At 48.5% G+C, this 16106-nt stretch overlaps 1 protein-coding gene across 1 annotated transcript; it reads right to left on the reverse strand.

Annotated features, from left to right (window-relative positions):
- Positions 1-7365: 7365 nt before the first annotated feature.
- On the reverse strand, positions 7366-14268 carry LOC311015854 (uncharacterized protein). Its single transcript, XM_084013294.1, has 11 exons — positions 13717-14268; positions 13545-13631; positions 13276-13416; positions 13026-13103; positions 12745-12912; positions 12025-12650; positions 11454-11754; positions 10386-11193; positions 10051-10260; positions 9245-9651; positions 7366-9152 (listed from the first exon to the last, which is right to left on the reverse strand). Exons 1-11 carry the CDS (start codon positions 13861-13863, stop codon positions 7917-7919), a joined length of 4209 nt encoding a protein of 1402 aa, XP_083869420.1. The 5' UTR covers positions 13864-14268; the 3' UTR covers positions 7366-7916.
- Positions 14269-16106: the final 1838 nt, after the last annotated feature.

A 16106-nucleotide genomic window follows, 5' to 3' on the forward strand; every position in this document is an offset into this window, starting at 1 on the left:
TTCCGCTTCCAAGGGTAAGCTGGGGCAAGTTCATTCTTCAATGACCATCCAAAACTCATCAACTTATTTGAAGCAAGGTGTCTGGCATTCATCTCTCCCACACCAATGCCAACCTGGTCGGCGTTCATACATGACGGACCGTCCAAGAATAGCCTAATTTGTCACGCTCGCTCCCTGTTTAATTCTGGAAAAGGGTTTATTTATTTCCAAAAGTCAAGGCCGGTTAGCTCAGATGGTTAGAGCGTGGTGCTAATAACGCCAAGGTCATGGGTTCAATCCCCATACTGGCCAGTTGTTGTGCTTACTCAGTGCCCTATCTGCAGCACGTGTCCAACAACATTTCTGATTTGATCATATGTGTTGTGCAGAAGAAAAAAATTGGAGATAGACCTTGTGCAATCAACTCTCAGTCCTCCTTCCGACCTACGTCTGTCCAGCATTGAAGCTAATATTGTGACACAGAAGGCAACTATGAACTTTTGTTTAGGGAAATACTATGAGAACGATGCTTTGTCAGGGCTTCTTCATTCAGAGGGAATGAAGCGAACGGTTGTCCTTCACACAGATGTACCCAAATTGTGCAGAGGCCGGTGACAAACAACAATATGGTTTTTTTGCATTGGCCGGGAATGGGACCCTGGTCTCCCGCGTGGGAAGCAAAGGCTCCACCACGGAACCACCGATGCCCGAAAGAGACGTGTGTACTGCAATCACAAATTACCATCCGTCAGTCTGCTCACCGTGGTCAACTCGTGGGTGAGAGGAGACAACCCATGCAACCCGATAGCATCTTTGCTGGTATACACTAGTATTTCACTGTACACGATTCCAAACAAAACCATAAATGTATGGGAATGGCAGTAAAATCCTTCTGCATTGGCCAGGACATGGAACAGGGTCACGTGCATGGCAAGCGTGAAGTCTACTGCAGAACCAACAATGCTCGTCTGACAGCCGTGCAGTTTTCACTTTCGCTATTACAGTTTCTGCAGCAGCGGCACAGGATCCTAGCGAGGAGCAAAGCAGGCGCACAGGATGAGACCACCCTGCCAAACAGTTGTGTCCGAATGCAGATAGTTGCCGGCAGTGACAAAAAACAAACTCCTGCCCCGTGTGAGGGTTGAACTCACGACCTTCAGATTATGAGACTGACGCACTGCCTACTGCGCCAACGAGGCATAAAGTCAACTTGGAGGTCATGCATGAAAGGCAGGGTTAATTTTCGTTGTGAAGACTAGAAGTGAACGGTTGACCTTCACACAGATATAAGCAGGTTCTGCAGAGGCTGATTCCAAACAGCAATATAGGGTTGCTGCATTGGCCGGGAATCGGACCCGGGCCTCCCGCGTGGCAGGCGAGAATTCTACCACTGAACCACCAATGCTCACATGTCTGATGCTTACTCCGCCAAAATCGCATGAAGTGCAATTGCAGGTCATGCGTGAAAGGAGGGGATCATTTTCATTGTGAACAACAGAAGTAACGGTTTCCCGATATACCGAGGTCCTGCAGAGGCTTATTCCAAACAAGAGTGTGTAGTTGCTGCATTGGCCGGGAATCGGACCCGGGTCTCCCGCGTGGCAGGCGAGAATTCTACCACTGAACCACCAATGCTGACATGTCAACTAACCCTCCACAGAAACTAAGTAGATAGCTACATGCTGTCATTTAGGCAAAGATTAGCTCTCTACCTCTTAGTAGCTAAACGATGTCACTTCGAAACTTTAACAAAAGTTGCTTCTGCCCGACCACGTGGCCTAATGGACAAGGCGTCTGACTTCGGATCAGAAGATTTGAGGGTTCGAGTCCCTCCGTGGTTGAATGCTCTAATCCTTGTTCCCTGATGTGTGTGTGTGTGTGTGTAGCATTACCACTTGGGCCCAACATGTATCAGTGACATTGTTGTCATTGTCTAGCATCAGTACAGGGGAGGGGGAAGTTACATAATATTAATCTGCAGGAACATCATCTGTAGAAGGTGGACATTTCTTAACCCATCTTTGACATTTTTAGTTTGCAGTAGACAGCTCAAGCCATCCTTCCGCTTCCAAGGGTAAGCTGGGGCAAGTTCATTCTTCAATGACCATCCAAAACTCATCAACTTATTTGAAGCAAGGTGTCTGGCATTCATCTCTCCCACACCAATGCCAACCTGGTCGGCGTTCATACGTGACGGACCGTCCAAGAATAGCCTAATTTGTCACGCTCGCTCCCTGTTTAATTCTGGAAAAGGGTTTATTTATTTCCAAAAGGCAAGGCCGGTTAGCTCAGATGGTTAGAGCGTGGTGCTAATAACGCCAAGGTCATGGGTTCAATCCCCATACTGGCCAGTTGTTGTGCTTACTCAGTGCCCTATCTGCAGCACGTGTCCAACAACATTTCAGATTTGATCATATGTGTTGTGCGGAAGAAAAAAATTGGAGATAGACCTTGTGCAATCAACTCTCAGTCCTCCTTCCGACCTACGTCTGTCCAGCATTGAAGCTAATATTGTGACACAGAAGGCAACTATGAACTTTTGTTTAGGGAAATACTATGAGAACGATGCTTTGTCAGGGCTTCTTCATTCAGAGGGAATGAAGCGAACTGTTGTCCTTCACACAGATATACCCAAATTGTGCAGAGGCCGGTGACAAACAACAATATGGTTTTTGCATTGGCCGGGAATGGGACCCTGGTCTCCCGCGTGGGAAGCAAAGGCTCCACCACGGAACCACCGATGCCCGAAAGAGACGTGTGTACTGCAATCACAAATTACCATCCGTCAGTCTGCTGGCCGTGGTCAACTCGTGGGTGAGAGGAGACAACCCATGCAACCCGATAGCATCTTTGCTGGTATACACTAGTATTTCACTGTACACGATTCCAAACAAAACCATAAATGTATGGGAATGGCAGTAAAATCCTTCTGCATTGGCCAGGACATGGAACAGGGTCACGTGCGTGGCAAGCGTGAAGTCTACTGCAGAACCAACAATGCTCGTCTGACAGCCGTGCAGTTTTCACTTTCGCTATTACAGTTTCTGCAGCAGCGGCACAGGATCCTAGCGAGGAGCAAAGCAGGCGCACAGGATGAGACCACCCTGCCAAACAGTTGTGTCCGAATGCAGATAGTTGCCGGCAGTGACAAAAAACAAACTCCTGCCCCGTGTGAGGGTTGAACTCACGACCTTCAGATTATGAGACTGACGCACTGCCTACTGCGCCAACGAGGCATAAAGTCAACTTGGAGGTCATGCATGAAAGGCAGGGTTAATTTTCGTTGTGAAGACTAGAAGTGAACGGTTGACCTTCACACAGATATAACCAGGTTCTGCAGAGGCTGATTCCAAACAGCAATATAGGGTTGCTGCATTGGCCGGGAATCGGACCCGGGCCTCCCGCGTGGCAGGCGAGAATTCTACCACTGAACCACCAATGCTCACATGTCTGATGCTTACTCCGCCAAAATCGCATGAAGTGCAATTGCAGGTCATGCGTGAAAGGAGGGGATCATTTTCATTGTGAACAACAGAAGTAACGGTTTCCCGATATACCGAGGTCCTGCAGAGGCTTATTCCAAACAAGAGTGTGTAGTTGCTGCATTGGCCGGGAATCGGACCCGGGTCTCCCGCGTGGCAGGCGAGAATTCTACCACTGAACCACCAATGCTGACATGTCAACTAACCCTCCACAGAAACTAAGTAGATAGCTACATGCTGTCATTTAGGCAAAGATTAGCTCTCTACCTCTTAGTAGCTAAACGATGTCACTTCGAAACTTTAACAAAAGTTGCTTCTGCCCGACCACGTGGCCTAATGGACAAGGCGTCTGACTTCGGATCAGAAGATTTGAGGGTTCGAGTCCCTCCGTGGTTGAATGCTCTAATCCTTGTTCCCTGATGTGTGTGTGTGTGTGTGTAGCATTACCACTTGGGCCCAACATGTATCAGTGACATTGTTGTCATTGTCTAGCATCAGTACAGGGGAGGGGGAAGTTACATAATATTAATCTGCAGGAACATCATCTGTAGAAGGTGGACATTTCTTAACCCATCTTTGACATTTTTAGTTTGCAGTAGACAGCTCAAGCCATCCTTCCGCTTCCAAGGGTAAGCTGGGGCAAGTTCATTCTTCAATGACCATCCAAAACTCATCAACTTATTTGAAGCAAGGTGTCTGGCATTCATCTCTCCCACACCAATGCCAACCTGGTCGGCGTTCATACGTGACGGACCGTCCAAGAATAGCCTAATTTGTCACGCTCGCTCCCTGTTTAATTCTGGAAAAGGGTTTATTTATTTCCAAAAGTCAAGGCCGGTTAGCTCAGATGGTTAGAGCGTGGTGCTAATAACGCCAAGGTCATGGGTTCAATCCCCATACTGGCCAGTTGTTGTGCTTACTCAGTGCCCTATCTGCAGCACGTGTCCAACAACATTTCAGATTTGATCATATGTGTTGTGCGGAAGAAAAAAATTGGAGATAGACCTTGTGCAATCAACTCTCAGTCCTCCTTCCGACCTACGTCTGTCCAGCATTGAAGCTAATATTGTGACACAGAAGGCAACTATGAACTTTTGTTTAGGGAAATACTATGAGAACGATGCTTTGTCAGGGCTTCTTCATTCAGAGGGAATGAAGCGAACTGTTGTCCTTCACACAGATATACCCAAATTGTGCAGAGGCCGGTGACAAACAACAATATGGTTTTTGCATTGGCCGGGAATGGGACCCTGGTCTCCCGCGTGGGAAGCAAAGGCTCCACCACGGAACCACCGATGCCCGAAAGAGACGTGTGTACTGCAATCACAAATTACCATCCGTCAGTCTGCTGGCCGTGGTCAACTCGTGGGTGAGAGGAGACAACCCATGCAACCCGATAGCATCTTTGCTGGTATACACTAGTATTTCACTGTACACGATTCCAAACAAAACCATAAATGTATGGGAATGGCAGTAAAATCCTTCTGCATTGGCCAGGACATGGAACAGGGTCACGTGCGTGGCAAGCGTGAAGTCTACTGCAGAACCAACAATGCTCGTCTGACAGCCGTGCAGTTTTCACTTTCGCTATTACAGTTTCTGCAGCAGCGGCACAGGATCCTAGCGAGGAGCAAAGCAGGCGCACAGGATGAGACCACCCTGCCAAACAGTTGTGTCCGAATGCAGATAGTTGCCGGCAGTGACAAAAAACAAACTCCTGCCCCGTGTGAGGGTTGAACTCACGACCTTCAGATTATGAGACTGACGCGCTGCCTACTGCGCCAACGAGGCATAAAGTCAACTTGCAGGTCATGCATGAAAGGCAGGGTTAATTTTCGTTGTGAAGACTAGAAGTGAACGGTTGACCTTCACACAGATATAACCAGGTTCTGCAGAGGCTGATTCCAAACAGCAATATAGGGTTGCTGCATTGGCCGGGAATCGGACCCGGGCCTCCCGCGTGGCAGGCGAGAATTCTACCACTGAACCACCAATGCTCACATGTCTGATGCTTACTCTGCCAAAATCGCATGAAGTGCAATTGCAGGTCATGCGTGAAAGGAGGGGATCATTTTCATTGTGAACAACAGAAGTAACGGTTTCCCGATATACCGAGGTCCTGCAGAGGCTTATTCCAAACAAGAGTGTGTAGTTGCTGCATTGGCCGGGAATCGGACCCGGGTCTCCCGCGTGGCAGGCGAGAATTCTACCACTGAACCACCAATGCTGACATGTCAGCTAACCCTCCACAGAAACTAAGTAGATAGCTACATGCTGTCATTTAGGCAAAGATTAGCTCTCTACCTCTTAGTAGCTAAACGATGTCACTTCGAAACTTTAACAAAAGTTGCTTCTGCCCGACCACGTGGCCTAATGGACAAGGCGTCTGACTTCGGATCAGAAGATTTGAGGGTTCGAGTCCCTCCGTGGTTGAATGCTCTAATCCTTGTTCCCTGATGTGTGTGTGTGTGTGTAGCATTACCACTTGGGCCCAACATGTATCAGTGACATTGTTGTCATTGTCTAGCATCAGTACAGGGGAGGGGGAAGTTACATAATATTAATCTGCAGGAACATCATCTGTAGAAGGTGGACATTTCTTAACCCATCTTTGACATTTTTAGTTTGCAGTAGACAGCTCAAGCCATCCTTCCGCTTCCAAGGGTAAGCTGGGGCAAGTTCATTCTTCAATGACCATCCAAAACTCATCAACTTATTTGAAGCAAGGTGTCTGGCATTCATCTCTCCCACACCAATGCCAACCTGGTCGGCGTTCATACGTGACGGACCGTCCAAGAATAGCCTAATTTGTCACGCTCGCTCCCTGTTTAATTCTGGAAAAGGGTTTATTTATTTCCAAAAGTCAAGGCCGGTTAGCTCAGATGGTTAGAGCGTGGTGCTAATAACGCCAAGGTCATGGGTTCAATCCCCATACTGGCCAGTTGTTGTGCTTACTCAGTGCCCTATCTGCAGCACGTGTCCAAAAACAACAACATTTCAGATTTGATCATATGTGTTGTGCAGAAGAAAAAAATTGGAGATAGACCTTGTGCAATCAACTCTCAGTCCTCCTTCCGACCTACGTCTGTCCAGCATTGAAGCTAATATTGTGACACAGAAGGCAACTATGAACTTTTGTTTAGGGAAATACTATGAGAACGATGCTTTGTCAGGGCTTCTTCATTCAGAGGGAATGAAGCGAACGGTTGTCCTTCACACAGATATACCCAAATTGTGCAGAGGCCGGTGACAAACAACAATATGGTTTTTGCATTGGCCGGGAATGGGACCCTGGTCTCCCGCGTGGGAAGCAAAGGCTCCACCACGGAACCACCGATGCCCGAAAGAGACGTGTGTACTGCAATCACAAATTACCATCCGTCAGTCTGCTTGCCGTGGTCAACTCGTGGGTGAGAGGAGACAACCCATGCAACCCGATAGCATCTTTGCTGGTATACACTAGTATTTCACTGTACACGATTCCAAACAAAACCATAAATGTATGGGAATGGCAGTAAAATCCTTCTGCATTGGCCAGGACATGGAACAGGGTCACGTGCGTGGCAAGCGTGAAGTCTACTGCAGAACCAACAATGCTCGTCTGACAGCCGTGCAGTTTTCACTTTCGCTATTACAGTTTCTGCAGCAGCGGCACAGGATCCTAGCGAGGAGCAAAGCAGGCGCACAGGATGAGACCACCCTGCCAAACAGTTGTGTCCGAATGCAGATAGTTGCCGGCAGTGACAAAAAACAAACTCCTGCCCCGTGTGAGGGTTGAACTCACGACCTTCAGATTATGAGACTGACGCGCTGCCTACTGCGCCAAAGCTGGGGAACAATAGTCTTTTAAGGGGGGGGAAAGAAGGAGGAAAAAGGGGAAGAAGGGGGGAAGAAGGGGGGAAGAAGAAAAGGGAGAAAAAAAGAGAGGAAAAAAGGAGAAAAAGGGGAAAGGGAAGGGAAAGAGAGAAATTTAGGCTTCTTTTCAATTTCCCACCTATTCAGTTGTTTTTATTCATTAGAATGAATTTAAAAACATTAAAAAACCTTTTGCTGACCAGTTTTGAGGAGAGGAGGAGAGGCTCAGAAGGTCACCGGTTCAAGTCCCACCAGTGGCAAACAAAATACTTTCTTTTTGGTGGTTTTATGGATGTATTTAGGATCTCTTGCGTAAATATAATTATCCTTGTGCCATATTTCCTGCGTGTGAAATGTGTCGGCTCAATTTAGCTTCAGCTTTCACCTTAGCAACTTATCTATAAAATATTTTGTATTTTGCATGTTATATTGCATGCATTATCATTAGTTGACTTTTGATCTTTGATATTATGCATTTACATGTCCGAAATAAATCCAAACTAACCTATAGTTGTTTGTTAAACCACTAAAGTTGTATAGAAATAGTTATAGTTGCAGAAAAAAAGACAGAAAAAGACTTTCTTAAAAAGAAATATATGTTTATTTATTCTTCCGCATTCCCTCCAACCACTGCTCCTTTGTCACCTGCTCAATTGAGGGGCAGTAAATGGTCCCCCTGAACTGGCTGTGTCCAGTAAATGCAGTCCGGGGCTCCCCACACTTTCGGCATTTGTTTGCTTCCCCAGTCCTGTTATATGTCTTTTTTTTTCGGGGGGGGGCATGTGGAGGCACTGCTGAGGGGACAGCAAACACAAAGGGGGGTGCACTGGGGTGGGATTGAGCTTGGGGGAGGGCAGGAGTGCCAAAGAAGGCAGGGGCTTGGGTCATGAAGAAGGCAGGGGCTTGGGTGAGGCCTGGGTGGGCAAAGCCAACCGGAGCAGGGGCACGGCTGAGGGCAGGGGTGCTGCTGCAGACAGGGGCAGGGGCTCCAAACTGAGGAGGACGGGGATACAGCTGCCTCTCTGTGGCCATCCGGGGCCTTACAGCTGGTACTGCGGTGGCTGTAGCGGTGGCTGTAGCGGTGGCTGTAGCGGTGGCTGTAGCGGTGGCTGTAGCGGCGGCCTTCCTCTTCTTGGTTTTTGCCCGCCCCGCTGTGCTCTCTGGAAGATGGTACTTGTGCTCAACACCAGGCTGTTGAGGAGCAATAGCGGGGCGGACAATAGCCGCTGGTAAGGCCTCGGTGGCCACAGGGATGGGGGCAGGTAGGTCAACCCCCTGGCACAACAATGATACATCCTGCCTGGCCACCCTCTTGTTGTGCCACTGTATGAGGGTGGTCTGGTTGACCTCCACCAGCTGCAGGGAGGTGCTGGTCATCACGGCCCCATTGGCCAGGATCAGCTGCCTTATCCTGCGGTAGTCCTGCAGGATCAGAGTCCATCTCGTCAGGCGCTTGTCCGTCTTCCCCTTTTTGGACGGACACTTGTGGATGTTGCAGAGCCTGACGAAGATGGACTCTAGGACACGGCAGCAGTCTGGCCACTGTGCAGGAGATGCAGTGGATGCTATGGTGCACCTCCTGACACTCTCCACACCAGGCGTGAACTCAGCCTTTTTTTTGGGCGACCTGAATCGCCCAGTGAGCAGCCTGTCCTGGTGCCGTGCAGAAAAGACCACCTTCTGCTGGTCGTAGGGCAGCAGGTCCTCCCACATGCCCACGATGCTGCTGACGTCCTGGTTACTCAGGGCCAGGCTGGTCTGGTTCCTCAGCCCCACCAGATACTCCGCCAGGCGGTCCACCCTGTCCAGGCCCGGGATGTTGTTTACATCCACTGCCTGAAAAAGAACACCGATATAACATTGATTCTGGACAAATAGGAAATAAATATAAATGTTGTTATGTTTTGCTATTTCTAAAATGTACTTACCGACTGCTCTACAGGAACCTGTGGGGCAGCACCCGGAGCGGTGACAGCAGATGACTGGGCAGGTGGTGGTGGTGGTGGTGGTGGCGGCGGAGAAGGAGGTGGAGGAGAGGACCAGGAACCACTGGTGGAGGGCTGAGCAGGTGGTGGTGGTGGCGGCGGCGGAAGAGAGGACGACCAGGAACCACTGGAGGAGAATTGGGCAGGTGGTGCAGTGGCGATGAAGGCAGACATGACCTCCAGACTCGTCACTGTGGGGTCAATGACGTCCTCCTGGAAGCCCTCATCCTCTGCCTCGTCGCCCAGGGCCAAGTCCTCCAGCAGCTGCTCTGTGCCCTCAGACTCAGGATCCATGTCCTGCATGCTGTTCCCCGTCTGCCTGTAGAGGTAGTCGACACCTATCAACTCTCCTGGGAATGAAAACAATAATGGAATTAGTATAACAAGTATATCGACGATGTGTGGAACCCATATCTTGGGTCTGATTATAGATAGAAAATGTGCACCCCACATTCATGTCATTATTTTATCATAGTACTTTCTTGTTATGACTTATATGAAATATGTTAACATATTTATTATTTGATGACATGATCACCTGCAACAGTATATATATTATATATACTGCAATATTAGAATTTGCAAACATGCAAATACGTGATCTAATCTGTCTTGCCGAATTAAAGACATTTTATTTCCAACGTACACATGCCTTGTGGTCATTTCATGTCCAAGTGTGAAACACAAGAACACAAAATAAAACAACATATGTTGAGTATTGCAAGTAATCCCTATTCAGTGTAACTTACCAGTGTACTTGGCGGGGGGGCGGAAGGAGGGGACATACTTCCGTCCAAACACCTTGGAGCCGTGTGTGTTGACACACTGCACCAGGTCCCCCGAGTAGCTGAGGAGGGCTGATCTACTCTCAGTCACAGCAGCAGCAGCCCGGTCCTGGTTCCACCTGGTGAGCCCATCCAGCAGGTACAGCTGGAAGTTGAGGTCATTGGCCTGGGTCCCTGAAAGTAGATAAGAATGCACTCATGATTGAGAGGTTTATTTTTATTGTGCAAACATCTATATAAACAATAAAGGTAAATGGTCTTCATTGTAATTAAATAATGGTGATGCAATTAAAACTCACCTGGAATAAACCGGTTCAGATGGCAGTGAAAGGACTCCAGGGACGTTGAACCTCGCGCACACCTGTACCTTGTCAGGAGGACGCCCTCCTTGGTGGTGGTGGTGCCGGTCTCTGTGTAGAGAGACACACCTGGCAGGTCCTGGATGCACTTGACGTGCCTCTTCTGAACCCGCCAGATGTGCTCCATCCTCACCCGGTCCAGGAGTGGAACACCAAGCAGGTCCCTGCCTCTGTCCCCCATCAGCTCCTGCAGCAGGCTCTCAACGAGGCGGATGGTGGCCTCCTCTCCGCGGGTCCTCCGCCTGCAGTACTGCGCCAACTGAGCCTTGGTGATTCTGCTGTCCACCACAGAATCGGAGATGACGGGCACACCCTCCTTCCGAAGCTGCTCCCTCTTGGCCTGGCGCAAAAGGGCCACATCTGCAGGGTCCCACTCAAACAGGCAGGCGGAGAGGCTGGCCATGAAGACGGGGTACAGGGAGTGGGCGTCGGTCGTGCATCCAGCCGCGAGCCGCCGAAGAAAGTGCCAAATGTCCAGCCGGACGACGAGGTCCGGCCACCCGCTGAACCTGGCCTTCAGCTTGGTCTCCCCGTCCGTCTCCCTGCAGCAGCCACAGTCCACATAGAGGAGCAGAGGGGGAGCTACGCCCGCCTGGCTGTAGCGCCGGATGAGGTCCGACACCATCCGGTCCAAACCAGGCCCCTCCTGGGCCGTCAGCACGCTGATCAGGACCTGCCCCACCTCATTGCTGATGGAGGACATCCACAGCGCGGTCCCCTTGGCTGCTCCAGCCAGCTTTTTGGTCACCTGGAATTATTCAGAATAAACAAATTCAGAGTGCTTTCAAAATAAAAAAAAGCATTCGAGTATGAATAAATAGAAGCAAAATATATACACGAAAATACATTAGGAATAGCCATTTACAAACACAAAAATGCACATCAAATAAACATGAACACATTTGTAACTATAAGTTAAATGGCTCACATGCTGGGATGTGGTGTTCTAAGAAAACACATTTCATTAATAATCATAACAACAAAAATTGATGTAAATGTCCTTTTTACCTTCTTTGTGGAATCCATTTTTAAAATGGCGCCAAAGGTAGAGGTGATGCTGGCCTTGATGTGGTCCATACGGCTCATCAAGTCCTTCCCGTACACGGTTAGGAGCCACCTGTTGGTCGGGACAGCCACAGGCTCGGGGGGCTCCTGACAGACCACAGGGAAGAGACTTGGCTGGTCCACAAAGTCGGCACACACCTCCAGGTAGCGGGCCACACACTGCAGCCACTCCTCGCCGTGGTTCTCCCGCAGCTGTTTGGCTAGGCGGGTAGAGCTGTTGCCGAGGGTCCTCTCCCGTAGCATCCTGATGACGCGGATGTCACACGCATACCTTTGTGGACAAGGGGTATGTTTGTATCAAATTATTTGAGTTTTTTATCGTCAAAATGGAAATGTTGTTTTTTATTATATATATATATATATATATATATATAGTATATCTAATATAGATATTCTATAGAATATTTTGCAGGAGAGTGTAAAAAGCAAATATTGCTATTTGCTACATTACTGGCAGAATGAATTGCGCTACATAAAAAAGGGTATTTGCTTTCATGTGTTGATTAGAACTCACTTGCGTGTCAGGATGAGGCGGAACTCCCCACGGAGAGGCAGGCTCAGCTGGTCCAGGACGGTCTGGCTCGTGGACAGGTAATTGGTGACGCAACCGATGGCGTTGCACCTGAGGGTCTCCGTCACCATCAGGTAGTACCTGTCCACGTCCAGGACCTGCCGTGCCCTCTTGTGCATGCCGGCCCCGGTGAGCTGCTTCCCACACTTTGGGCAGGACAGCCTCACCTTCCAAAGGTGGTAGGGCATCCACACCAGGAGCCGGTGCGTAAAAAAACGATCTGGTGACGGGACCTGATTGTAGATCAGGCCTGGCACCGGTGGCTCATACCAGAGCTGTAGGTCTGGGCGCAGCCGCTGGTTCCTCCACAGCGTGGATGCAATCCAGCGCTGGTCTTGCTGGGGAATGGTCTTCTTCATTTCTGCTGGTAGCCAGAACTGTTGTGGAGCCGGACCCAGAAATGAAGAAGTACAAGGAGGGGTAGGGACGGGACCAGGGGGAGCAGGGAGGGGACCAGGGGGAGCAGGGACGGGACCAGGCGGAGCAGGGACGGGACCAGGCGGAGCAGGGACGGGACCAGGCGGAGCAGGGACAGGACCAGGGGGAGCAAGACTCCTATCTGATGCAACCTACATAAAGAAAACGAAACCGACAATAAAACATCTATCCGCTACACGCTACAGTATGTAAGACCAGCATGGAGGTTATTACAGTTGCACTAACCAGAGGGGACGAGCCGGTCCTCACAGAGGACATTACAGGGCTGGATGGGGGCAGAGAGAAAGGGGAGACGGGCCTAATGTATCTCGGACTGGAAGGGGGCGTCGCTGGAGGTGGGGTAGCGGAGGGAGTGCTTCTCCCAGCTGGGGTAGTGGCAGGGCTGGGGGGACGCTGTGAGAGAGGGGGAAGCGTACCTGATGAAGTCAGTTTACAAAACAAGGATAGTGTATGGCTTAATGGCTGTATTCTTAGGCATCAGGCACAGCTAAAGGTACATGTATTACCTCGACATGCTTCCTGGTCACGTTGACATTAGGCCTGGCTGCCGCAGACAAAGTCCCGCCGAACCGCGCTTTATCAAACTGAGAATCAAACAACAATAGTCTTAATGAAACGGTGTTAAAAAGAACATAATACACACCAATACCACACAATGATATGACATGAAAGATATGTAAACACACAGATCAAAGATGAGTTGATCATGGTAAACCAGGTGAATGACATGGTAATTAATGTGATGGAAATATTCACCATTGACAGCGTCAATGCAGGCCTCCCAGGGCTCTGTACAGGCGCCGCTGAGGTGGAGGCTGAGGCAGCTGAAGTGGAGGCTGAGGCAGCTGAAGTGGAGGCTGAGGTAGCTGGCCTGGATGCTGCAGGACTACTCACAGACTGAGAAAGATCAACCCATGAAAGAAGCATTAATACTAATCCATATTATTCATTATGGGATTTTGTCCACATAGTAAGTATTGTATATCCTACAAAATGCATTTATTTCACCAGGCTCTCAATATTACCTGCCGAGGGTGAAAGCCACAGGAACATGTCTGCGCTACCCTCAAGATTGAGGTCTGCCCACGCAGCATCATGGGACACTTCTCAATCTGTAATGAATTAAAATGCATGATTTACTTACGGACACAATCGGTTCACTTTGGAGTTTTGGTTGACTGTTGGGGCAAAGGTTACCTTCTGGTAGAGGTTGTGCCACTTGCCCTGTTTGGGAGATGGCCTGTTCCCTGCACCGGAGGGCCAAGTGCCAGAACAGGCAAATGCCTTCAGGCGCGCCACCCACTCCTCAGACCCCATGGCTCGATGCTTCTTTGTAGTAGACATCTGAAGACAAGGGGAAGAATGGCTAAGTTACCACACATTGTCATAGACATATGCTATATCAATATCTTTCATAGATACACACTTTTATTTGAGACACACATTTGACATTCAATCAATGAAATCATAAGTTACTATCATCATATTCCCAAATCATTTGTTCTGAATTGATTACCTTATAATAATGTAATAGTCGTTTGTAGATGACAATTAACTATTCCAAATCATACATACGAAACAAATAATCGCTAGTCAATCAATCATATCCGATTAAACAGGCCGTCGGACTTTAAGAATGAATAACGCCGGCCATTTGTAAATGTAAATCATGTCTCGAAATGTAAATCAAATAGTTTGACCCCTATATCGCATTTTAACTCGGACTTTTGAATGAATTACGCCGGCCGATTTACAATCTCACTCATTTCAACAATATCATTTCATCTGTAAATGTAAATCATGTCTCGAAATGTAAATCAAATAGTTACCTTGTCGTGTAGTTCTCCAAAGTATTGCTTCTACGGAACGGACGGAACGGACGGAACGGGACGATGTGATTGGTCGGTCAACATATGGAGAAGAAATGGAAGGGGAGGATTTCATTGGTCAACATATGGAGAAGAAATGGAAGGGGAGGATTTCATTGGTCAACATATGGAGAAGAAATGGAAGGGGGAAGATTTCATTGGTCAACATATGGACAAGAAATGGAAGGGGAAGATTTCATTGGTCAACATATGGACAAGAAATGGAAATGGGAAAGCAGACTTTCGAGAGTGAGGTAGCGCCAACGAGGCATAAAGTCAACTTGGAGGTCATGCATGAAAGGCAGGGTTAATTTTCGTTGTGAAGACTAGAAGTGAACGGTTGACCTTCACACAGATATAACCAGGTTCTGCAGAGGCTGATTCCAAACAGCAATATAGGGTTGCTGCATTGGCCGGGAATCGGACCCGGGACTCCCGCGTGGCAGGCGAGAATTCTACCACTGAACCACCAATGCTGACATGTCAGCTAACCCTCCACAGAAACTAAGTAGATAGCTACATGCTGTCATTTAGGCAAAGATTAGCTCTCTACCTCTTAGTAGCTAAACGATGTCACTTCGAAACTTTAACAAAAGTTGCTTCTGCCCGACCACGTGGCCTAATGGACAAGGCGTCTGACTTCGGATCAGAAGATTTGAGGGTTCGAGTCCCTCCGTGGTTGAATGCTCTAATCCTTGTTCCCTGATGTGTGTGTGTGTGTGTGTGTGTAGCATTACCACTTGGGCCCAACATGTATCAGTGACATTGTTGTCATTGTCTAGCATCAGTACAGGGGAGGGGGAAGTTACATAATATTAATCTGCAGGAACATCATCTGTAGAAGGTGGACATTTCTTAACCCATCTTTGACATTTTTAGTTTGCAGTAGACAGCTCAAGCCATCCTTCCGCTTCCAAGGGTAAGCTGGGGCAAGTTCATTCTTCAATGACCATCCAAAACTCATCAACTTATTTGAAGCAAGGTGTCTGGCATTCATCTCTCCCACACCAATGCCAACCTGGTCGGCGTTCATACATGACGGACCGTCCAAGAATAGCCTAATTTGTCACGCTCGCTCCCTGTTTAATTCTGGAAAAGGGTTTATTTATTTCCAATAGTCAAGGCCGGTTAGCTCAGATGGTTAGAGCGTGTTGCTAATAACGCCAAGGTCATGGGTTCAATCCCCATACTGGCCAGTTGTTGTGCTTACTCAGTGCCCTATCTGCAGCACGTGTCCAACAACATTTCTGATTTGATCATATGTGTTGTGCAGAAGAAAAAAATTGGAGATAGACCTTGTGCAATCAACTCTCAGTCCTCCTTCCGACCTACGTCTGTCCAGCATTGAAGCTAATATTGTGACACAGAAGGCAACTATGAACTTTTGTTTAGGGAAATACTATGAGAACGATGCTTTGTCAGGGCTTCTTCATTCAGAGGGAATGAAGCGAACGGTTGTCCTTCACACAGATATACCCAAATTGTGCAGAGGCCGGTGACAAACAACAATATGGTGTTTGCATTGGCCGGGAATGGGACCCTGGTCTCCCGCGTGGGAAGCAAAGGCTCCACCACGGAACCACCGATGCCCGAAAGAGACGTGTGTACTGCAATCACAAATTACCATCCGTCAGTCTGCTGGCCGTGGTCAACTCGTGGGTGAGAGGAGACAACCCATGCAACCCGATAGCATCTTTGCTGGTATACACTAGTATTTCA

Source organism: Eutrigla gurnardus (genome assembly GCF_963514095.1).
Source record: "Eutrigla gurnardus genome assembly, chromosome: 7".
NCBI lineage: Eukaryota > Metazoa > Chordata > Actinopteri > Perciformes > Triglidae > Eutrigla > Eutrigla gurnardus.